Source organism: Myotis daubentonii, chromosome 1, assembly GCF_963259705.1.
Source record: "Myotis daubentonii chromosome 1, mMyoDau2.1, whole genome shotgun sequence".
In the NCBI taxonomy this organism is placed as follows: domain Eukaryota; kingdom Metazoa; phylum Chordata; class Mammalia; order Chiroptera; family Vespertilionidae; genus Myotis; species Myotis daubentonii.
This window is the reverse complement of record NC_081840.1, coordinates 118,236,763-118,262,494: the sequence shown is the minus strand read 5'-3', so window position 1 is coordinate 118,262,494 and position 25,732 is coordinate 118,236,763. Positions and strand designations below refer to the sequence as shown.

The 25,732-nt window shown below is 36.0% G+C and overlaps 1 protein-coding gene across 1 annotated transcript in view; it reads right to left on the bottom strand.

Annotated features, from left to right (window-relative positions):
• Window positions 1-25,732, bottom strand: part of MDGA2 (MAM domain containing glycosylphosphatidylinositol anchor 2) — a 951,352-nt gene that overhangs the window by 63,797 nt on the left and 861,823 nt on the right. Inside the window, 1 exon segment of the mRNA XM_059659042.1 lies at window positions 5,098-5,275. Coding sequence (XP_059515025.1) covers window positions 5,098-5,275 — 178 coding nt within the window.

Genomic DNA, 25,732 nt, shown 5'->3' with positions numbered 1-25,732 from the left:
TTCTAGTTGAAGAGTATTAAACACTTTAAATTTTACTAAAACAACAACAAAAATATATCTGCCCTAAAAGACAAATGGTATCTGTAGATATTGAGTAATTATTTATCACTTGGAAAGAAAGTTCCATTCTGTATGAAGGAAAGCATTATTGTAGTCTCCCAAGATTACAATGGTCAACTATTATAACCTGCAAAAGTTTATGTACTCTACTGTTAATTCCTATGTTAGATATTAACCACTTACGTTAAACTTGGGACTCTACTAGTGAAGTATGAAAGTCAATAAATGTATAACATGCACAAAACATGTTCATATGTAATGTTACATTAGTACATTGAGATCAATTTTAACAAAGTGAGTTAGTTTCCTTATCAATTACTTACTTTTGCTATTTCCACATAGAGAAGACAGGCCATTCCAATTACTTTAGTTGTTTTTATTATTCTGTATTCCCCATTAAAAATGATGAAATAATTCCCCATTAAAAATGATGAAAGAAGAAACTATACATTCACTAGTTCCATTGAAATGGAGAAAAAATAATTGTTTTTCTTTCAAAATATCAATGTATTTTAATTGAAAGTTAATTTATAAAAATCAAAATTATTTCATAATTAAAATAATATTGTCTATGTATTATCTTTCAAAGGAGTAAACATCTCTGAATTATAATTTAATTCTAAGAAATAATTCACAACTACAGTTCAATTTCAATTATAGTTCACTTTCAATATTATTTTGTACTAGTTTTAGGTGTAGAGCATAGTGGTTACACAATCATATACTTTAAAAAGTGTTCCTCCCAATATTTCCAGTACTCACCTGGCACCATACATAGTTATTGCAATATTATTGACTATATTCCGATCTCTGTGTCTAAATGACCAGACTGAATTTTAATTGTCTTCTCATATGACATATGACGTTTTTAGTCACAAAGCTCAGTAAAAATAACACAATTATCCTTGTGAAAATTTGCCATTATAAGTTCTGAATAATGAAATGAGTTCATTTTCTTATTTCAATGAAACTTGATGTCTAATTTCATATAAATACAGCTATACAGTTAAAGTATATTTTATTCCAACCTATATTAAATTAGGAATTTTAATGAAATGTTTACAATTTTAATATGTATACTTAAGAATGTAAAGATAATTAAAGAAAATTACAACTAAGCATAATATTTATTTTCAAGATTTATTTATTTATTTTATTTTATTTTTGTTACTCCTCACCTGAGGATATTTTTCCATTGATTTTTAAAAGAGAGTGGAAGGGAGGGGGAGAGACACACAGAGAGAAACATTGATGTGAGAGACACATTGATTGGTTGGCTCCCTGCACCCATCTGACAGGGGTCAGGGGTTGAGCCTGCAATCAAGGTACAGGTCCTTTACTGGAATTGAACCTGGGACTCTTCATTCTTCATGCTGATGTCTCTCCAATGAGCCAAACTGGAGCTCCAGATTTTTTATTTTAGTTTGTTGCCTCATATCCTATATAATAAAAGCCTAATATGCTAAGTATCTTATCATTCGTTTTACCATTTGATCAGTCACTATGACGTGCACTGATCACCAGGCGGCAGATGCTCTGACTGATAGGTTAGCTTGCTGCTGGGGTCTGGCCAATCAGTACTGGGCGAGATGGGCCAGACACACCCTGGAGCCCTCCCGTGGTCTCTCCCTGGCCCTGATCAAAATTATTTCATAATTAAAATAATATAATAATATCTATGTATTATCTTTCAAAGGAGTAAACATCTCTGAATTATAATTTAATTCTAAGAAATAATTCACAACTGGTTCTACTGAGTTTATAGTTTCATAATTGTTTAACTTTATAAGACACCAAAACTTTCTGAATCTGATATCTTCAACTTTTAAAGAATAAATATTAATGCATAGTTTCTAATACCCCTCCATATTAAACAGTCCAAGTTTTATAACTTGGGGGTAAGGAAAATAAACATTAGATAAGAGGAGATATTGTATTATGTACCCACCACCCACAGTGAAATCGTCTTCTGTCACCATATACTTGGCAACTTTACCCTTTAATAGTCCCCACCCCCTTGGGGTGGTGGGCACACAATGCAATATACAAATCATGTGTCATTGAAATGCAAACTTAAAACCTATATGATCTCATTAACCAATATCACCCTAATAAATTTAATTAAAACTAAAATAAAAGATAAGAGGAGATAATATTTCATATTTTAAAAAACATATAAAACTAAAACTTTAGAAAAATATATTGGGATGCTATCTAGTGTCTGTCCAATGAAATAATGGTAGTGATTAAAAAATATCAATTGTATTCTACATAATATATAAATATCACTAACATTAAAGGTACTAGAGGCCTGGTGCCTGAAATTTGTGCACTGGGGGGTAGGGGTCCCTCAGCCCAGCCTGCCCCCCTCACAGTCCCAGAGCCCTCAGGAGATGTCCTACTGATGGCTTAGGCCCACTCCCCATGGAGCAGTCAGGCCATGGAGGCTCAGAGCAGGTGCCCTGTGTGTGTGTGTGTGTGTGTGTGTGTGTGTGTGTGTGTGTGTCTGCTGGGGGCCTGCCCCCAGCCGTGCTGTGGAGGCTCGGAGCAGGCGCCCCTCTGTGCTGATCTCTCAGGCTCCAGCTGCGCATGCGTATTATTCTCTCAGACTGGGGCCACATCCAGCCGCTCCTCCTGAGCTGGTTGTGACCATTACGGAGTCCCGACCTCCTTTGTATATTACTTCTTTTTATATATATAGATTCTTTCTTTCTTTCTTTCTTTCTTTCTTTCTTTCTTTCTTTCTTTCTTTCTTTCTTTCTTTCTTTCTTTCTTTCTTTCTTTCTTTCTTTCTTTCTTTTTTCCTTTCTTCCTTCCTTTCTTTTTTTTTAATTAATCCTCATCTGAGGATATTTTTCCATTGATTTTTAGCGAGAGTGGAAGAGAGAGAGGGAAAGTAAGAGAGAAACATCGATGTGAGAGAAACATACCGATCGGTTGCCTCCTGCACAAGCCCTGACCAGGGCCTGGGCCGGGGAGGACCCTGCAACCAAGGTACGTGCCCCTGACCAGAATCAAACCCAGGACCCTTCGGTCCATAGGCCGATGCTCTATCTACTGAGCCAAACCGGCTAGGCAGGGGTGGGCAAACTTTTTGACTCGAGGGCCACAATGGGTTCTTAAACTGGACCGGAGGGCCGGAACAAAAGCATGGATGGAGTGTTTGTGTGAACTAATATAAATTCAAAGTAAACATCATTACATAAAAGGGTACGGTCTTTTTTTTTTTTTAGTTTTATTCATTTCAAACGGGCCGGATCTGGCCCGCGGGCCGTAGTTTGCCCATGGCTGGGGGGTATAGATATTTTCAAAAGACACATTTAAAAAAGATGGAGTGATTCTAATACCTTTACATTCTTTGATCTTTAATGAATATTCCGCTCTACATTACACAAGCTAACACAAAAGTAGGTTTACAATTGTATGTGAAACACAGTTTATTCTTGTATTATTATTTATTAATTATTGTATTATTTTCCATATAAACTACTGTAAATCTACTTTTGTTCTATCCTATATATATCTTATTCTTTTCATGAAAATTGAACATCATACCCAATATACTCTGACTAATGAGAAAAGAGTGAAGAAAAAGAGTGGTTTAATATGAAAAATAAGTTTTAATGAGTTATTAATTTCACTTTACTTTTTATTTATGATAGTATTCACTCTTTCTTACATAAAAAATATAGTTAATGTTAAACAGAATGGAAACTTTCAACTGCAAAAATATATATTGTATTATCTTTTTAAGTCAAACTCTGATGACAAAAAAAGAATAATATTTAACTGCATTAATGAAATAAATATGAAATATATTGACACTGATTCACTCAAGCCTGAACATACTTTGACAGTTCTGGAGCTAGCCATTGCTATTGTTTATACTCTTTAGATAAAGTTTTTAATTATTTTACAGTTTTATACAAGTTTTAATTTTTTCTCAAGTAGGACATGTAAATAGTGAAGAAATATAAAATGCATGTAGTTTATAAAGACACACTGTTACATACGGACTCACATGAACATTTAGATATTTTTAACATTAGCAATATAAAGAAAATAATGACCCAAAGAGTCTACTAAGATGCTCTTCAGCAATAGGTGAATGGATAAAGGAACTATAATACCTCTATACATTGGACATTATTCAACAAGAAAGTGAAATAATTATCGAGCCACAAACAACATGGAAAAACTTATATGTGAATTGTTCAGTGAAATAAGCAAGTTTGAAAAGGCTGCATGCTGTATGATTTCAACATTTTGGTAAAAGCAAAATTGCAGATAATAAAGAATGAGATCAATGGTTCTGAGGGTTGGAAGAAGAGAGGGGCAGATAGATGGAGCAGAGTGACTTTTTAGAAAAGTGAAACTATTCTGTGTGGTTTTGTAATGGTGGATAAATAACATCACACACTTCTCAAAATCCATAGGACTGTAAACACAAATAATAAATCCTAATGTAAACTATTTACTTTAATAATAAAATGTCAATATCAGTTAGCCAATTGTAACAGTTGTTCACTTAATATTAGATGTTAATAATTGGGAAAACTGTGTCGGGGGAGAGGGCATATATAAGATCTGTCTAGACTTTCTTCTCCATTTTATGTAACCTTAAAGTTATTCGAAAAGAAAATAAAGTCCATTAGTTTAAAAAAATTTAAAAACCTTTTTGATCACATTTGCTAACCTTTTATTTTAATGATATAAATGTTTAAGCCATCAAGAACTTGAAAAAACTAAAATGCAGAAATATTGCATCATAATTATGGGATAGAAAAAAAAGGAACATTGCTAACATTATTGAATAGATTTAATGTTAACTAAAACATTATTCTATATCTCTACATTTATAATCAAATATTACCACCTATGATTACATAGTGTGGGGTTTTTGGTCACTCAGCTGATGATCCAGTAAATCAATTTGCTAAATTTTAGTTTATATCTAAATTTGGTAGATAGTTGCAAGCTACATATTACAGATAGATTAATATCAAAATAAATGCTTTTAAATAAAAGGTTACTTACCACTATATTTGATGACACGAATTGTTGAATCTCCTTCGCCAAATTTGGTGAGAGGTGTTAGTCGGACTTCATAAGCCTCTGGTTTAATTAGCTCAGTCAAATTATATGTAATTAATTCTCCTTTTTGAATATTTCCATTTATTTTAATCTCTTGTTCCCACCAACGCTGTTGTCCAGCCTGAAATCAAAATAATTATGCAATAATGTTCCCAGTATTTTCTTCAGAGGTACTTAACTGTGTTGTAACCAAATAGGGCAGGCATTCAGAAATTTTATTTAAATAAGAAAGTACTAATATTATAAATGTGTTTTATTAAAGTTCTATAATAAGCAAAAAATTTTGCAGATGTTTGTGGATAATCACCAAATTATCACAGAATAACCTGGCATATAAACAGATTTAAAGTCATCTAATGTAAGAGTCAGAGAGATATAAAATAAGAGTCTATTGAAGTCTCATCTGGGGACTTGGAGAGATATAAGATTACTTATTACTTAACATATTTATAGTCAACTGGTCTTTGGCGAAGACAATGAAATGGAGCAAAGACAGTATTCTCAGCAATTTTTCTAGAACACTGGGCAACCCTATGCAAAATACTGAATTCTAGACACAGACATTGCAATCTTCACAGCATTTAACTCAGAATGAATCACAGACCTACAAGGAAAACATTAAACTAAAAAACTCTTAGAAGATAACATAGACAATTAAGACATTGGGCTTTGCAATAACTTTTGGATACAACACTGAAAACACACTCCATGAAATAAATAACTGATAAGCTGGACTTCTTTAATTTAAAAATTTCTCATCTATCAAAGACAATATCATGAGAATAAAAACAAGCCACAGACCGGGAGAAAATATTTGCAAAAGATAAGCTGATAAAGAACTGTTACCAAAAATATATGGAAATCTCTTAAAATTCAACAATAAGAAAACAAACAAAAACATTTAAAGAAAGAGCCACAGATTTTAATTAAAAAAGATGTTTCCCATGATATATCATCAGAGAAATGCACTACACAGCTATCAAAAGATTCAATATCCAGGATACTTACTACACCAAATGCTGTCAAGGATGCAGACAACTAGGAACTCTTATTCACTGCTGGTGGCAATGTCAAACAGGACAGCCACTTTGGAGGGTAGTTTGGTGGGTTTTTTTTTTTACAAAACTAAATATGGTCTTTTCATATGACCCAGCAACTGTGCTCCTTGGTATTTCCCCAAAGGAGGTGAAAACATATTCACCCAAAAAATCTGCACTTGGACATTTATAGCAGCTTTATTTATAATTGCCAAAACTTGGAAGCAATCAAGATGTCCTTTAGCAAGTAAGTGCAAAAATAAGTAGTGCTACAACCAGACAGTGGGATATTATTGAGATCTATCTAGAAATGAGCTATCAGCTATGAAAAAACATGGAGGAAATGTAAACGCATATTAATAAGTAAAATAAACCAATCTGAAAAGGCTACAGACTCTATGATTCCAGCTATATGACATTCTGGAACAGGCACAAATATGGAGACAGTGCTTACCAGAGATTAGGGGAGAGGGAAGGGTGAATGAGCTGAGCACAGAGGATTTTTTGGACAATAAAATTACTCTGCATGATGATATAATGGGGGATACATGTAATTATAATTTTGCCCAAACCTATAGAATGTAAAACACCAAGAGTGAACCTTAATGTAAACTATGGACTTTGGCTGATAAGGATGGGTCAATGTAGGTTCATCAATTATAACAAACATACCACTCTAATAGAGGGTGTTGATATTAGGGAAGACTATGCATGCTTTGGGGTAGGGGAGTATGTTGGAAATCATTGTACATTCTGCTCAATTATTGCTATGAACCTAAAACTGCTTTAAAAATGTAAGTCTAAAAAATTTTGTTGTGCCACTTTTATAAATTTCTGTTCTTTGCATGCATTTTCAGTTTTCTTTTATTTATGTAGCTATTATAAGTATAGTTGCATTATAATATGTATCTAATTTTTGTACACCTGATGTCTATAGCATCAGCATAAACTGATAGCTAAGCTTCACATTAGCATTGGCTCCCTTGCCTCCAAGTCCTACAGGGTGATGCACAAGAGCCCGGTTGATTTCACACCGACTTGGGTTTGCATCACATTTGAGAATCCCTGAGCTTAAGAAAGCTTAGTATTTTGTAACTGATAGTAACCAAACCTGCTCCTGCATTACCTAAAACGGAGACATATTTATTACACCAGACATTAAACAGACCTTCCTTGTGCTCCAGAGGGAGACACTATGCAAATGTTTGCTATGCAAATGAACTTGAAAAGAGAGGCTGGAATAAAAAGACAGTGTCTCTGCACAATAATATGAAAAAAAATCAAGAGATCCACAGAAAACTGTTGTCTAAAAATACAATCTTGATGAATATGTAGAGTGGAATAGGTATGGAGAGCAATTTGGCAATAAAAACAATATTATAATGAGAACAGATAAACTCTTGTACACACGGAGACAGGAATATTCATGGCTTAGAAAACATAAAATATTCTACCAGTAAATATCAGTAAGAGATAGAATAATTAGATTGTTTACCCTTCATAAAATGTAATACAAAATGCAGCATTAAAAGTGAACCCAAGATACACACATCATCATGAATAAATTTTACAAAAGTAATAGCTAAAATTAATTTTAAGGCAGAAATATTATTAAATTTAAAGCATACATTTTGAAAAGGAATATATGAATGTATATATATATATATATATATATATATATATATATATATATATATATATGAGTGTGTGTGTGTATGTATGTATAAAGAAATACAGAAAATAGTAAATGCAGGAAATGCTGAGTACAAGACACTGGTCACACGGGTTAGGAGAGCATCGGGATGAGAAAACAGAATTGTGAGGGGTAAAGAAAGGACTTAACCCTATCTGGTGATGGGGCGCAGGTAGAGTGCAAATGGTGGCTGATCATAATGCCTGTAATATTTCTCTTTATTTTTCAGAAAATTGTAGCATAAGAAATAGGCAATAATGGATTTTCTTAAACTCTGTCTTCCTTGAATTCTAAAACAGTGCTCTCTTGCATTACTTCCTACATCTCCATCTGTGGCTGCACCTCGTTCTCTTACAGAGGTGCTTTTCCTTTTCCTGAGTTCAAAATATGGATGGTATTGGAGATTTTATATGTGATGTTTTAGATACTCTGTAGTAGTGGTTCTCATATTTAGGCATGCATGAGAGTCATGGGGCAAATTCTAAGTCTTAAACACCAGCATTTCTTCTTCAAAGAGATCTAGAAATATAATTTTTCAATTTGTTTAAAAATATAATTTAAAAAATCATCTTCTCCTTTACAAGACTATTGGATGCTGATGATCCAGGGCTTCATTTGGTGAGGCATAGCTCAGTCTTGCTATACCACCTCATTAATACTAATGGCTTCTTCTAAGACCTCAACATTGATTACTCTTTCACTTGTATATTCTGGTCAGATAGTTAAAAACAAGGAAACCACCCTAACTGGTTTGGCTCAGTGGATAGAGCGTTGGCCTGTGGACTCAAGGGTACCAGGTTCGATTCCGGTCAAGGGCATGTACCTTGGTTGCGGGCACATCCCCAGTAGGAGGTGTGCAAGAGGCAGCTGATCGATGTTTCTCTCTCATCGATGTTTCTAACTATCCCTCTCCTTCCTCTCTGTAAAAAATCAATAAAATATATATTTTTAAAAAAACAACACAAAGAAAAAAAGAAAACCCCACTCCATATATAAGTCCTCACTATGTGCCAGCACTATATTAACTGTATCACACTTATTATTATAAACTAGAGGCCCGGTGCACGAAATTTGTGCACAAAGAGTGTGTGTTCCTCAGCCCAGCCTGCACCCTCTCCAATCTGGGACCTCTGTGGGATTGGGCCTAAACCAGCAGTCGGACATCCCTCTCACAATCCGGGACAGCTGGCTCCTAACCGCTCACCTGCCTGCCGCCTGATTGCCCCTAACTGCTTCTGCCTGCCAGCCTGATCACCCACTAATCACTCCCCTGCCAGCCTGATTGATGCCTAAATGCTCACCTGTCGGCCCGATCACTCCCAACAGTGCTCCCCTGCTGGCCTGTTTGTCCCCAACTACCCTTCCCTGCTGGCTTGTTCACCCCGAACTGCCCTCCCTGCTGGCCTGACTGCCCACAGCGGCCCTCCCCTGCTGGCCATCTTGTGGTGACCATCTTGTGACAGCCATCTTGTGATGACATGAGGGTGGCCATCTTGTGGTGGCCATAATGTGACGACGTCGCACGATGCCACCTAGGCTTTTATTATATAGGATAATCTACCATGACTCCTAGTGGGTAGGTAGAACTAATACTAGCCCTATTTTATAAATGATGAAACTGAAGCAGAGGGAGGTTCATGTGACTCTCCTAATGCTGTATAGATTGGGAGTAGCATGTGAAAAGTAAAGTTTGTTTACAACCAAAATTACTCTTTCTGGCATCACTTTCTCCTTGCTTCCTTAAAATTTATCTTTCCCTTTTTTTTTTTAACCAGAGCCAATTTAGTTATAATACTGATAAATAATTTTTTTGAATATAGATTATAAGGCAGAAAGAATTTCTTATTAATGTTTATACCTACAGCGTCTGCCCATTAACATGGTAAAGTTGTGATGAGATTAAATTCCAGGATAGTGTATATTTAACTGGCCCTCAAGGAGTGCAGCATGAAATCCAACTCATTTAACAGTAACTGCATCCAATCACTGAATTTAAATACTGGTAAAAATTGATATAAAACCTAATTGCACAGGAAGTACTTTACTCATGCATAGCTGATGCTGGATACTACAAAGTTTCTATCAGTTTTGGGTCCTAAATATTCTACAAAATAATATAATGTAAATGGCAATTTCACTGTTTTTATATTTTCAAATTAGATGCATTAAGTAAAGGCAAAGTACTGTTATTTCAAAAGATATATAAAAAACATATACAGAATAATTTGACTTCTTATTATTACCTACAGGCACACAGGTTTAATCAAGCTGTACTTTTCTGAATATGTGCAGTACATCCCAAGGAGAGACTGTGGGTAGAAGGAGATGCATTACACAAATAATTTTAGTTGGCAGATACATTGATGTCATTATACTTATTACAAGCTTTGAAGTGCATACCTTTATATGTGTTTTAAAAAAGCAATAACTTTTATTCCATCTATAATTTAAAGCTTTAATGAAAGTATATACTTCAGCAGTTGAGGAATGAGCAATTAAATACTTCATATTATATCTCAGTGAGCTGTGCAAATGTAAAAATGCAAAAACTGAATGCAGTGTTTGCACAAACACAGAAAAATGAAATATTAGTCCACTGTTTGAAGATAATATGGCAAAACCCTCAGAGAACATAGGACCGAAAACATAATGGAATGATAGTCCCAGATCAGCCCCGTTATCGTGTTGATTTGAAAGTAATGTGTTGAACACTTTTTTATCATTTATATATTTTTTTAATTTCCAATTAACTTTTTTTTTCTAGGAGGTATATTCCTTTCATATGATTTAGGGGGTAACTTCAAAATCTAAAAATACACTACAAGGAGGCATTTTATGAAAAGCTGCTGTTTGCTGTTTTTACCACTGAGGATACTTAAAAGGCAATTGTTGCAAAGGTTTCAGAAGGACAAATCATATTTTTATTTTTTTAATTTTAAAAGGAATAAAATTATCTCATTAAAGCAGAAGGCTGCAATAGATTCTAAAATGTGAAAGAAAAAAAAATGCCATATTTTCCTTCCCTTCTGGGTTGCAAACCATTTTCAGGACTGCAAGTGAGAACCTAAAGGAGGAGATGGGGGAGTACACCAATGAATAGCAGACATATACACATGTGTGTTCCATTTGCTGTGAAGTGACCCCATAAGATACATATTGATATGCTCAGAGGAAACTTCCATCCATACTTATCAGCCACACTGCTTAGGAAAATAAAAGCTTATCTTAAAAGCCTAGGTACTACAGGACCTAATATATACTGTTATGATTATCCCACAGAGTATAAACTAGCTAAGATAACATTTTAATGGGTTAGATATAATTGCCTTATAACCTCAGATAAAAGTGACATGGGTTTTAAGATGCACCTTTATTTTAATAACACATTAGGGGATAAAGAGATAATAAATAACATGACATTAAGTGTACCATATTTATATTTCCCACTAAGTAATAAGAGCATGCACTTATCCATTTAATTACATACCCTTTCTTCTGTTATTGCCACAAATTTGAGTCTCAATTACTTCACATTCAGTATACATTTTACTGAATTTGAGTCATTTTTCAACCCCTGGAAATATTTTGTTTTTCATACTTTGCTTATATAGTAATGCTAGAAGTGACATCATAGTTTTTAGATATACAGACATTTAATATTTTTGTTTCCCATTCCTCTTAGGAGGCTTATATTTTTATGTCTAAGGTAAAGTTAAATAGCTTTTCTTGAAAGCTATCTTGAAGCTTTCCACAGATTGATTTATGACTAATCCTTCCATAGATTATATCAACATCTCCTAACGTTAAAAATGTTGTGCTATTTCCTGAGGTATGTGGCCAACATCTGTTTTTCATTGCATTTTCATTTTCACAAGCATTGTAGGCCATTGTAAAGTACAGAGTACCTTTTGTCTCTCGGTTTAATCATAATGCAATATTAAGGTTTATAGAAAGCATTTGGGGATCTATGTTTAAATCAGAATTTAAATAATGCAAATAATGCAACTGTGACAATTAGATTGACAGATATCTATAGAGCAAAGTTTATATATACAGAGATAATAATATATATCCATTAAATAACTTAATCTATTGCCTATATGCTGGCAAGTTCATTTGAATTACTCACATATAATGGATTCTAAATGTGGGATATTAAAAAACGTGTACTGGCATTGAGGAATTCTAGCAGTTCTATCTTTCAGTACACATGACCTGCTATTTTGTTGTAATCTTATTTTGTAAAATTTAGTAACAGCCACAATGTCACTAACATCTTTTGCCTTGAAATTATATATCCTCATTATTGAACATAAGTAAAAGGATATATGTATTTATGTATATTTCAATTTTAGACACCCATAAACATAATATTAAATGCTACCTAATAGGGTTCTGAGTTAATAGTTGGGGTTATAAAGTACCGACAAAAGTAAAATGAACTCTTTTTCCCTCTAAACAATATTTGAAAAAGAAACTATTTCAATACTATTTCCAGTAGTGGAGAAGGAATGAACCATGCTTTTTCTGAACATTGACTTAGATAGCTTGAAACATACATGATGTCTGAAAACTCTGATTTCAGAGGTGAGGCTCAGAATAATATTACAGCATGAAGTTGAGAAGTGTCAGCTATATTAAGCAGCAATTAGAAAAAGTGTGAATTTCATAACCACTAATTTGCATCTCCTAAAAATAGAATATTCTTTATTTTTCTATAACTGAATTCGATTTATCTCATTTCTGATGAGTTAAACTCATCAAGTTAAACTCAACGCGTTTTAAGATTTGAACTTGATAAACTCGGGCTAAAGTCAATCACTTCAAGCATTGGGTGCTCCCTGGGGAAGTACTTAAACTGGGGCAGGGGCAGAGGAAGTCCTTTTCCCAACGTAATATTCTTCAATATTCTTGTCAATGCCAAGAGCTTGGATTGTTTGTTTCCTACTGACATTCTCTCAGACCAACTTCATCTGGCCTTTCTAGTCCTGTGCTAACATCTTTTGCTTATAACTTTGGGACTGCCTTGGCCCTTGGTCAATATATCTGTATCTTTTTTAGACAAACACGGGTTCTTTGAATCTAACAGCGACACCTCTGCCCTTGATTACTATTATTTTTGGGGGGTGGGGAGGTGAATCCTGACTGCTTCCCCTGCATCACAGTGAAGTAAAAGACCAGCCAGGTTCCAGGTCTGAAAATCAGCCTCAGTTGTGCTACTTTGCTAGCCAAGGACTCCCCAGGCAGCACTGGGCTTCTGGGAAAGCTGTGCGGCCTTCCGGAGCTACATGTGGGAAGTGAGCCCGTGAGCCCACACTGTTCCTACTCCCGTGGGTTGAGGTGCCTTTCTCAGGGAACTTCTAGGGCTTGTTCTATTACTATCCCCCCACTTTTACAAAAATATTCCCCATGCCAGGTGATTCTGTGTATTTGCATTACAATTTCTCCCAGTGTTTTTATTCCTGACAGAAAGGCTTTTGTAATTCAACACTTTTTCTTTCTCAACAGCCTCCTGCCCACTCCTAATCCCACAAACTCCCATTTGATTTAAATCCTAGGCTCTCAAGGGTACTGTTTTTGCTTAGATGCTATAAAATTGTTTCAAAGTTCATTTGCTGTGTTTTTAGTTTTGTGCTATTATGTGTTTGTGTGTCTTCACATTCTTTGACCATAAACCTCGGCCTCTTCTACTATAATTTTAAATAATGATAGAGCAGCTGATAAAATAGAATTAGGAAAAAATGTTAGAAAGGCGTATTTCAAATTCCCAACTGCTCTTTATAAAGTTTTTAATTTACATAGTATACTAGTAGTCTGTATTTAGCTTTGAATGTTACTCCCCATAGTTTTTCTAATTTATATTCCTAAAAACAGTTACTTGATTACAAAACAAAACAAAGTATCACCCCTCAGGTAAAGACAGCATGGAGTGGGCCACGGCTTCAGTGGATATCTCAGTTTTTCCCGCAGTTTGGACGTTTTCTTTCCTTGTCTGCCTTAGTGAGCAGCCCTGCTGTCTGGAGGAATGTGAACTCCAGAAGCAGGTGGAGACTCTGGTAAATAACATTGGTGTAAAAATGAAACACCTTGCAAATATATTTCAAGAATGATTTTTAAAAATGAGAACTAAATAGGCACATAGAACAAAGTTTTGAATCACAACCAAATGAAATATTCTTGTTTGGTGATTATAGAAATAAAAAAATAGAAAAAGAAAAGTGGAGGCTGAAACTGTCTAAATATATTAAGGTACTATAATTTTAAATTAAAAAGGTAGTTCTAGCCCCAGCCAGTGTCCCTCAGTGGTTAGACCACCTGTCTCCATTCTGGTCAAGGGCAAGTACCTGTGTTGCAGGTTTGATCCCAGGCGCCAGTCAGGTGCATGCAGGAGGCAACCAATAGATGTGTCGTTCTCTCTCCCTCGCTCTCTCTCTTTGTCTCTCTCCTCCTCCCTCCCTTTCACTTTCTCTAAGAATCAATGGAAAAAATATCCTTGGGTGAGGGTTAACAGCAACAACAAAAAAGGTAGTTTTAAAAAAATTGAGACAAATATTAGAACAGAACTTTGTATAAGAGGAGCTCCTGTGGCACCCTGAAAAATTTTAATGTCTATGCAGTGGCTAAACATTAAGGGAATGGGTTAAAAACAAAACTAGCATTACACCTAATCTTAACTACTTAGTACATATTGTTTAAAATGGGACTTCATTTACAGTTCCAATTTGTTTAAAATACATTAGAAGAGTTACTAGTACATGAGAATATTAAAAATATAATTGTCAACCAATGGTTGTTGGTGCCAATTCAAGGCCAAACAGGAATCTCCAACTTGCAGTGCAATAAAGAAGGAAACTAAATTCAGTGCAAAGCAGCCCAGTTGTATTTTAGCTGAGGAGCAGAGCAGAGCTGTCTAGCCAGAGGGCTGCTTTGCGCAGCACCGTTCTAGCCTGCTGCACTCCACAAGGGTTCCCTCGGCTTTCTCCACTCTGCCAGTCTGCTTTGTCTGCTCTGATGAGACGTATTCTGTTTTTCAGCTCAGACAGGGAGATGAGTATCCAATCCTCAGGGAAAAGGGGAAGTGCTGTTTCAGGGCCAGAGGGGAGCGAGCTTATTAGAGAGAAGTCCCCTCCCTGTTCCTGATTGGTCTGTCCTCATGCAAATGAGAACTCCAAATCCTCACAGTTTGATTAGCCAATAAAGCACTGCCCTGATTGATCAGAAGAGAGCCTCTCTCAATGGCTGCAGCTGTGCAGCTCAGATGAGGAAGGCCTATTGGTTGGACCAGGATTCCAGGAACTCCTTGGTTCGGGCAGGAACACTGCAGGAAGGCAGGCAGTTTAGTAGAGGCTTCTTCATGAAGTGCAGTTTCTGTGCAGAAGTGGCTGCTAGGCTCTGTTTTTTGTTTTTCAATTTGAGCCCACCAGGAGCCCTCCTCAGTAGGTATCTTTTTTTCTCAGATTTACATTTATTAACTAACATTTATTAACTACTATATGCTACTACCTGTTCTAGCATTTTTGTCATTATTTATTTGTCAAACAATTTAATGAGGTAGTTACATAATTAATTTTAAGTTTTATCCAAATTATTATATTTTCACCTATTTTATTAATAGGGGTAGGATTATTATTTTTTAAAAATAAAAATATCTGAAAAATTAAATTAATAAAAGTGAAGAGCAAAGGTAAATCTTGGAGCTCAGAAGACATACAGAACAAATTGAATATTCAAATGCATCTTGTTAACCTTTTTTTCCTGCTCACTGCATGAACACTTTAGATCTTTTGTGACATACATGGAATTTCAAAGGTAATTACTAAAACTTAGTATCAGAAATGCTCCAGAAAACATTTTTTAACTTTCCACTTACATTATATGTATATAAAATAAAATATTTGTTCTATTTTATAGAATTACTTAGTAATAACTTTTGCAATGAATTGTAACCATGAATTTATAAACTATATTGAATAAAATACTTTATAGAATCATGATTTGGTAGAATTTAAAAGATTTGATGTGTAATTGATAAGGCACATGGAGGGAAAGTTTAGATAAATCTTGATGCAATAATTAAATGATCTTTTTCACTTAATAAAATTTTGCTTCTTTTTATTTAAAGGATAGAACATGCATAAAATTATTACAATTTCAGCACACAAAGCATTCCCTGATTATTGGACATTTTTTAAATGAGACTTGCTTTCTTTTGCACTGCAATTATAGTAAAACATCTTAAAGTTTGAAAAGGAAACAAATTTGAACATTTGAAAAAGTTCTTATCTAAGCTTGCACAAGTCAGTGTGTTATTGTGTGGTAGCACTATATATGGATGGTTCTAGCTCAGAAAAATTGTCACTTTCGTCACAGTTAGAATTACATATCTCTACCTGTGGGGAAATGGTATCGTTATGGAAAACATATTTTTTCAAGAAACAAGTGACAACTATGCTAACAATGAATTACAACCTTATTTTAAGAAACATAATATAATATTTACTTAAACAAATAAATATGTAGTTACAGTACATTCATATTTCAATACTACAATTAAATTTATGGGAGCAAATTTGACAACTACAGTGTTCTTTACATGGGAATTAAGAAGTCAACCAAAAAAACTAAGCTTATATAAATACTAGGGGCCCAGAACACAAATTCATGCACCTTGAAAGGAACTGTGGGCCATGAGGCTGCAGTAGGCACAGGGGCGGGTCTCAGCCCATCCTCCACTCCCCTGCCTGGCCCCTCTTGCTGCAGCCCTCTCCTGCCACCACTGCTCCCACGCGCTGAGGGCACTGGACTACTTGCACCTGCTGATGGCGCAGAGCGATTGAGGCTGGTGCCAGCAGCGGTGTGAGTGGTGCTGGCACCCTCAGCAGGTGCAAGTGGCGGCTGCTGCCCCGATTGCCCCACAGGAGCAGGGGGAGATGTAGAAGCCCTCAAGGGCAATCAGGGCTGGCGGCTGCCGCTTTCACCTGCTGATGTTGCCAACTGAGTGGGACTGGCGCTGGGCAGAGGCAGCAGATGTGAGAGGTGGCTCCAATGCCGGCCAGCTGCAGGTGTTGGCAGTGGGTGCAAATGCTGGGCAAGACTGCGGTATGTGGGAACAAAGAATTTTCAGTAACCACCAGAGGCTCGCCCCAATGACAGCAACCAGTGCCCTGCCTTGGTCTGGCACCCCCGCTCACCTGCTCTACCATCACGCCACAGCCAACACATGCCATGTTCCACACCACCACACCTCCTCCCCCCCGGCGGTCAGCATACGTCATAGTGACCAGTTGTTCCACCGTTTGGTCTATTTGCATACTAGGATTCTCTGATGTGATTTTAGCACAAACCATACCAACTCAAGCTCCCTCCAATTCATTGTGACCCCAGCTAGCAGGGTGCCTAAAAGATGACTTCTGTATAGTATGTCCCTTTATTCACTCACCAGACATCAGAAAGAACAATCCTTTAAAAGTACACTTAATTTATCTTCCAAAGTTTGCAGAATTGAAGTTTGGAATGATAGCAGGGAATACTCAATAAAGTATTTTTATTACTATGAAAAATTAAAAATATATCTACCAATTTTTTGCCAAACATTGTACTAAAGCTTTTACACATTGCTTTTCATTCAATCCTTATAAAATTCCAATGAGGTTGGTAATATTATCCTTGTTTCTTCAGTTAAGGCAACTGACATTTAAAGAATTGATAAGATTTCTCAAGTTATGTGGCTGGTAAGAAGAAAAAGAAATGATAAAAGAACCAAATATTGTCCAATATCAAGGCTACCCTCTCACTCTTAACCACTATCCTCCATTTCCTATTACTATAATACTTGTGTTGCTTTCACAATTTTTTTTCTGACAAATGTGTACTTTATTCATATTCCCTTAAAGAAGTGATAAAGGATTTTTAAACTAAGGAAGGCCTGGTTATGTTGAATTGAATTACAAAGAAATGGGTGATAGATTATGACAATTAATCTATCTTTAGAAGGAGGGTTAGTCCTACAAAAAGCTTTTGATTTTGTGAGTCCTGACAAATAAAATTCAGATTCCGTTTTTGAATTTTATTTCAGCACTCAAGTGAATGTATGTTCTGGTTATGTTGAGTTCTGGGCTCATAACTGTTATATAAATCATTAAGTGATAGCGAATTTCAATATTGCCTCAGGGAAGAATTTGTGTGTATTACTGGCATATCCTTTCAACCATGCATTTATTACTTTCATCTATTAAAACAAAACAACAACATTGAAAACCAACCAAGAGACCATCTATAACAAAAAATAATCATTCTTTAGCAGGTAATGATAAATTGCTATGGAAGACAAACTGGTTTCCTATCAAGTTTGGAAATAACATAGTCTAATTAATTTCTTGTATGCTCGAATCAGCAGGTGAAAGGATACCTGGATCTAAAGATTAAATCATTATATATTTCCAGCCTAATAAATTGGAAGTAAACAACTCAGTAAGCTTCTTTCTTTATAGTTAGCTTTTCCAGGATATGCAAATCGATCATGATTCAGGGTTTTTACATTGGCAATTCATCTTGCTATTTCTGATAAAAGGGGATCTTAATTGCTTCCTTCAATTATTTTTATGAATAACCTAGTTATTGCTTTACATCTCAAAGATGTTTTACTAATGTTATGTTCTAAGTTAATTACTAACACTTTTACAAAGTGGTCTTTTAAATGCCACCTGACCCTCCTACTTCTCATCAACAATTTCTTCTAATAGCTTTGTAAACTCCTTACTTCTAGTGGATTCTGATTCCAACCATCCTACATTTGCCACCAAAGTACTGAAATATCTTGTTTTATTGTGTTTTACTTTATTGTGTTTCACAGGTATTACTTTTTTTTTTTTTTTCAAATGGAAGGTAAAACCTTTCATCGCAAAAAGACTACAACTTGCTTTATTGCAGTTCTCACTTTATTATGGTGGTCTGAAACCAAACCCACAGCATTTCTAAGGCATGCTTGCAACTCAATTTATTGGGATGGTTTGGAACAAAACCCACAACTTCTCTGAGTTATGCCTATAATTTAATTTTATTCTCCTGCTCAAATAATCGAGTGATTACTCTTTTGTAATATTATTGAACTCTCACTATGTACTTTGTTGACTAACTCAATGTAACTAAGTTAAAATCCATAATGTCACCATGAATATTTTCAAAGTTTCATTAGGCTACTTTAGCTTGATACTACTTAAATAGATATCTACTTGGGACATCAATTTTACACTCATAGGGAGAAGCCTAAAGTTAATATATTTTCATAAACTTTATAATAAAGTAATGATATAATTCCTTCAGCAAGGGAAACAAAAGAGAGAAAAAATGGGACTACATCAAGCTAAAATGTTTTTGCACAGCAGAGAAAACCATCAACAAAATGAAAAGACAACTCACTGAATGGAAGAACATATTCACCAATGATGCATTCGATAAGGGATTAATATCAAAAATTTATAAATAATTGTCTACAACCCAACAAGAAAAACACAAAACAATCCAAATAATAAATGGGCAGAGGACCTGCATAGATACTTCTTCAAAGAGGAAATACAGATGTCTAATAGAAATACAAAAGTCACTAGTCATAAGATAAATGCAAATTAAAACTACAATGATAGAGTACCTCATACCTAAAGGATATTATGCTAAGTGAAATAAGTCAGAGAAACACAAATATCATAAGGTTTCACTTATACGTGGAATCTAAAGAGAAAAATAAACAAACAAACAAAATAGAAACAGAATCATAGATACAGAGAACAAACTGATTGTTACCAGAGAGGAGGAGTTTGGAGGCTAGGTGAAAAAGGTGAAGGGTTTAAGAAGTAAAAACTGGTAGTTACAAAATAGTCATGGGAATGCAAAGCACACCATAGTGAATATAGTGAATAATATTGTAATAACTATGTATTGTGCCAGGTGGGTACTTGAAATATTTTGGTGGGGGGAGGGGGGGAATAAAAAGAGGGTCAATTTTGTATAGTATTGCTTGACCACTAAACTGTACATTTGAAACTAATACAAAATAATATTGAATGTAAACTGTAGTCTATACTAATAAAAGGGTAATATGCTAATTAGACCGGGTCAACTGGCCATCTTCCAGACGTCCAACTTCTTTCTGGATGAAGCTATGGTGGTAGGGCCCAAGGCAGAGGCAGTTAGGGGAGAGATCAGGCTGGCAGGGGAGAGCAGTTAGGGGTGAGATCAGGCTGGCAGGAGGTTAGGGGACAGATCAGCGGCCAGGGGGTTAGGGGCAATCAGACTGGCAGGGTAGGGCAGTTGGGGGTGATCAGGCTGGCAGGGGGTTTAGGGAGAGATCAGGTTGTCAGGGGGTTAGGGGAGATCAGGCTGGCAGGGGAAGGCAGTCATTGTGAGATCAGACTGGCAGGGGAGGGCAGTTGGGGGTGAACTGGCCTACAGGGGAGGGCAGTTGGGGAAGCAACCAGGCCATCAGGGGAGTGCAGTTGGGGGTGAGATCAGGCTGGCAGGGGAGGGCAGTTGAGGGTGACCAGGCTGGCAGGGGAGGGCAGTTGGGGGTGCAACCAGGCTGGCAGATGAGGGCCATTGGGGATAACCAGGCTGGCAGTGGAGGGCAGTTGGGGGGATTAGGCAGGCAGGCAGGTTAGTGGTTAGGAGCCAGTGGTCCTGGATTGTGAGAGGGATGTCTGACTGCCGGAGGGATGTCTGACTGCCTGCAGTCAGACATCCCCCAAGGGGTCCCAGATTGGAGAGGATGCAGGTGGACTGAGGGACACCCTCCCCCTTCTGTGCACAAATTTCATGCACTGGGCATCTAGTTGAAAAATAAAATTTTTTTAAAAAATAATGGAATAAAATTTTAAATGTATTGATATACTATAGTTTTAATTCAATCATTGATGAGAGTAAAAGTCCTAATCATCAAAGTGTTCTTAAATTATAGGGTTAGAAGAAAAATCAATAAAAAAACAGGCAATGCTTACACAAATGTGTAAATAGAGTTTAGTAAAGGGGTGGGCAAACTTTTTGACTCGAGGGCCACAATGGGTTCTTAAACTGGGCCGGAGGGCCGGAACAAAAGTATAGATGGAGTGTTTGTGTGAACTAATATAAATTCAAAGTAAACATCATTACATAAAAGGGTATGGTCTTTTTTTTTTTTTTTTTTTAGTTTTATTCATTTCAAACGGGCCGGATCCGGCCCGCGGGCCGTAGTTTGCCCACGGCTGGTTTAGTATCTCTTCGTTTTGGATAAAAATGTAAATAATATATTCTTTTCATGGAAAACATTTCAAAATAGGATTGAATAATACATTTCATTCATTCATTCATTCATTCATTCATTCATTCAAATACACCAAACCAGGTTCACATGAAAACAAACATAATGAGGAACCAAGCTCTTTTTATATGATACTAGAGGCTCAGTGCACAAAATTCATACACTTGGGGTGAGGGGGGTAGCCTCAGCCCGGCCTGAGCCCTCTCACAGTCTGGAAGCCCTCCGGAGATGTCCTACTGACGGCTCTTCCCAGGGAGCGGGCCTAAGCTGTCAGTCAGACATCCTCAGAGCTGCTGCGGAGGTGGCAGAGGCTCACACCACTGCGGCTGTGCTTGCCAGCCATGAGCCCAGCTTATGGGCTCTGGCTGAGCAGAGCTCCCCCCTGTGTGAGTGCACTGACCACCAGGGGGCAGCTCCTGCATTCAGCGCCTGTCCCTTGGTGGTCAGTGCGCATCATGCCGACTGTTCATTCTGCCATTAAGTCGATTTGCATATTACCCCTTTTATTATATAGGATTATTGTTAAATTGAGAGTGGAAGGGAGAGTGGACAGAACATGAGACTATTATGTAAAACATATTCAAACATGGTTGAAATGGAATTTCAAACTCTGTGTACATTTTTTCTGATCTTAGAAAATTTAGATTGTGAAATATCCTGAAATATAAAGTATGATTCTTTTCTGATTTTTATGGTTAATGAGATAAAATATATTTTCTTAGTGAAAAACTAGAAGAAGGTCACTGGAACTGCTACTTCCAAACCCATCCCAGTCCCCTTACTCTTTGGAAAAAATAATCCAATATTTAGCCGTGCTACATTTCTGAGCCTCCCTTTAAAAAGATGTGGTCATGTGACCTAATCTTGGCCAAATAGATGCAAGTAGAGTTGCTGCATGGCATTTCTATGGAGGCTAGTGAAGACAGTCTAATCAGCTAGGAAGGGTACTTATTAATTTTTTTTCAAAACCTTTTTTTTAAAAAATACTTTGTCTTTACTCTTGATTCTGGTCTCTGATTCATTTGTGAAGGCTTAACCATCAGCTACCTTACATCATCAGAGAACCTCAAGCATGAAGGTCATACTTTCTAATAGCAGGAAAAGTTTAACTTTAGTTCTCTTATGGTACTGTGGAACATATGTCACACTGGACTACTGATGTTTGAACTGATTATTTGTGAGAGGAAAATAAACAGCTATCTCATTTAAGCTCCTATTATTTTGCTATATTCAATTTTATGCAGCCATACATAATCTTAATCATTATACATCCAGCAATTTGATTTTTTTCTCAGACACCTTTACAGAAAAAAACACTGTTGATTTAGTCAATGCAAAAGTGTAAAGTACATATTCTAGACATTTTAATAAATCAGGTTATGATTTTGTCAATATTTCTATCAAAGACTCATTTTGCAAAATTTCAATATAAATTATGTCAAGATAAAGGCATCCAAATTGTAAATGAGGAAGTAAAATTGTCATCATTTGCAGATGACATGATATTGTACATAAAAAACTCTAAAAATGCCACCAAAAAAACTGCTAAATTTAATACATGAATTTGGCAAAGTAGCAGGCTACAAAATTAATGCCCAGAAATTGATGGCAATTTTATATAACAATAATGATTCTCAGAAAGAAGCTAAAAAAATCCCATTTACTATTGCAATGAAAAAAAATAAGATACCTAGGAATAAACTTAAACAAGGAGGTAAAAGATTTGTACAGGAAAAATTATAGAACATTGAAAAAAGAATAGAGGAAAATACAAACTAGTGGAAGCATATGCCATGTTCATAGATTGGAAGAATTAACATCATTAGAATGTATACCCCACCCAAAACAATCTATAGATTTAATGCAATCCCTATTAAAATTCCATCAGCGTACTTCACAGATATAGAACAAAAAATTAATTTGGAACCAAAAAAGACACCAAATAGCCAAAGAAATCTTGAGAAAGAAGAACATAGTTGGAAGGATCACAATATCAGATATTAAACTATACTACAAAGCCATTGTAAGCAAAACAGCCTCGTACTGGCACAAGAACAGGTTTATAGGTCAATGGAACAGAACAGAGAGCACAGAAATTGACCCACACTAAAATAGTCAATTAATATTTGAAAAAGGAGGCAAGAGCATATAATGGAGTGAAAACATACTCTTCAATAAATGGTGTTGTGAAAATTGGACAGGTACATGCAAAAACATGAAACAAGACCACTGACTTACACCATACACAAGAATAAACTCAAAATGGATAAAATACTAAATTGTAAGTCGTGAAACCATTAAAATTCAAGAAGAAAACATAAGCAGCAAAATTTCAGACATCAGAATTTTCATTGATTCAATTTTAAGGGCAAGAGAAATAAAGGGAAAAATAAACAATGGAAGTATATCAAACTAAAAAGCTCTGCACAGCAAAATAAAACATCTTCAAAATATAAAGAGAGCCCACTGTATGAGGGAACATATTTGCCGATGATAGATCTAATAAGGGGTTAACTTTCAAAATATATAAAGAACTTATACAAGTCAACAAAAGAAAGACAATCCAATTAACAAATGGGCAAAATACCTGAATAGACACTTATCCAAGAGTACATGTAAATGGCCAAGAGACATATGAAAAAAATGCTCAAACTCACTAGTTCTCTGAGACATGCAAATAAAAATGACAATGAGGTATCACCTCACACCTTCCAGAATGGTTACTATCAATAACTCAACAAGTGCTGGTGAGAATGTGGAGAAAAGGGAACCCTAGTGCACTGCTGGTGGGAATGCAGATTGGTGCAGCCACTGTGGAAAGCAGTATGGAGGTTTCTCAAAAAAAATAAAAAAAATAATGGAACTGCCATTTGACCCACAGATTCCACTTTTAGGAATATATCATTAGAATCCTGAAACACAAATCAGAAAGAATATATGTTCATAGCAGCACTATTTACATTAGCTAATATATGGAAACAGCCCAAGTGCTCATCAGTAGATGAGTGGATAAAAAGCTGTGGTACATTTACATCATGGAATGCTATGCAGCTGTAAAAGAGAAGGGTCTCTTATCCTTTGAGACAGCACGGAAGTACCTGGAGATTATCACGCTAAGCAAAAATAAGCCAATCAGAGAAAGACAAATATCACATGATCTCACTTACATGTGGAATCTAATGAATAAAATAAACTGATGAACAAATAGGTCCATAGACATAGAAGCATGGTATATAGACTGATAGATCTTAGATGGAAGTGGGGGGATGGGGTGCAGGGAAAAGATTAACCAAAGAACTTATAGCCTATGGAGAGAGATAATGGTGCAGTGAAGGCCTGGGGTGGGGTGGAAGGTGTGCAGAAGGTGACGAAGGGGGAGAAAGTGTGGCCACCTGTAATACCCTGAACAATAAAAATAAATTTAAAAATAAAATATATTAAGGTAAAATAATAGTACTTTTTTTTTTTCATTTAGCTATTATCCAACAATTCTGTGTAACAAGTAACAGGACAATCTTAATGGAATAAAACAATAAATTTATTTCTTGCTTGTTTAACTGTAGGTTGGTTGGGTTTCCATTTATTTAAAGTAAACTTGACTGAGCTTGTTTCTAGTCATGTGTTGAACTCAGGTCAGCTTCAAATATCTCTTATTCTTTTCGAGGGACCAAGCTACCTAAAACAGGTTTGTCTCATTCATGAGGTCAGGTGGTTCTAGAGAGTGAGCTGAACCATGCAAGGTCTTTTAATACCTATGCAGAAATAGCACCTATCATTTCTATATATTCCTCAAGACAAGAACAAGTTATATGAACAAGCATATCATCTGTGGACATAGGATGTATTCTTTCCAAGAAGACCAGGATTGGGAAAAAATAAATTTTAGATAAGCAATATCCAAATATTCCAAAATGTATTAGAACGTTAAGTGTATCACACATTTCCAACGGACAAATTTTCTTATTAAAGGGAAAGTATAAAAATATTTCAGTTCTTGGAACTTAAACTAAAATGTATCATACTGTCATATGATCATACTTTTAAACTCCTTCATCACATATCACCAGTGAAAACAATTTTAGGAGCCCAAATCTACCTTTTTCTAAGAAAATGGCATCAACTATAGATGTTTAGCTAAATATATATATTTTCTATGTGATAAAACTAATTCCAATTTTGGGAAAGCGACAATGAGTGAAATTATACTACAAATTTTCATTAGCAAAACCTATCTAATAAAGAGGGAATATGCTAATTGACCCTCATGCCATCACAAAAGATGGTAGCACCCACAGCCAATAAGGAGGGAATATGCTAATTGACTGCCCCGCCATCAAAGATGGTGGCACCCACAGCCAATAAGGAGGGAATATGCTAATTGACTACCCCATCCTCAAAGATGGCAGCACCCACAGCCACAAGATGGCAGCGCTCAGTCCCTTCAGCCCTGCCAGGGCGGCAGGCACACGGCAAGCCACTCCATGCTCCTGCCTCCAGAGTCCCCCAGTCCCCTCAGGCCCCCAGCTGCCCAGGGCTGACCCAAGGTGCAGGCAATCCTTG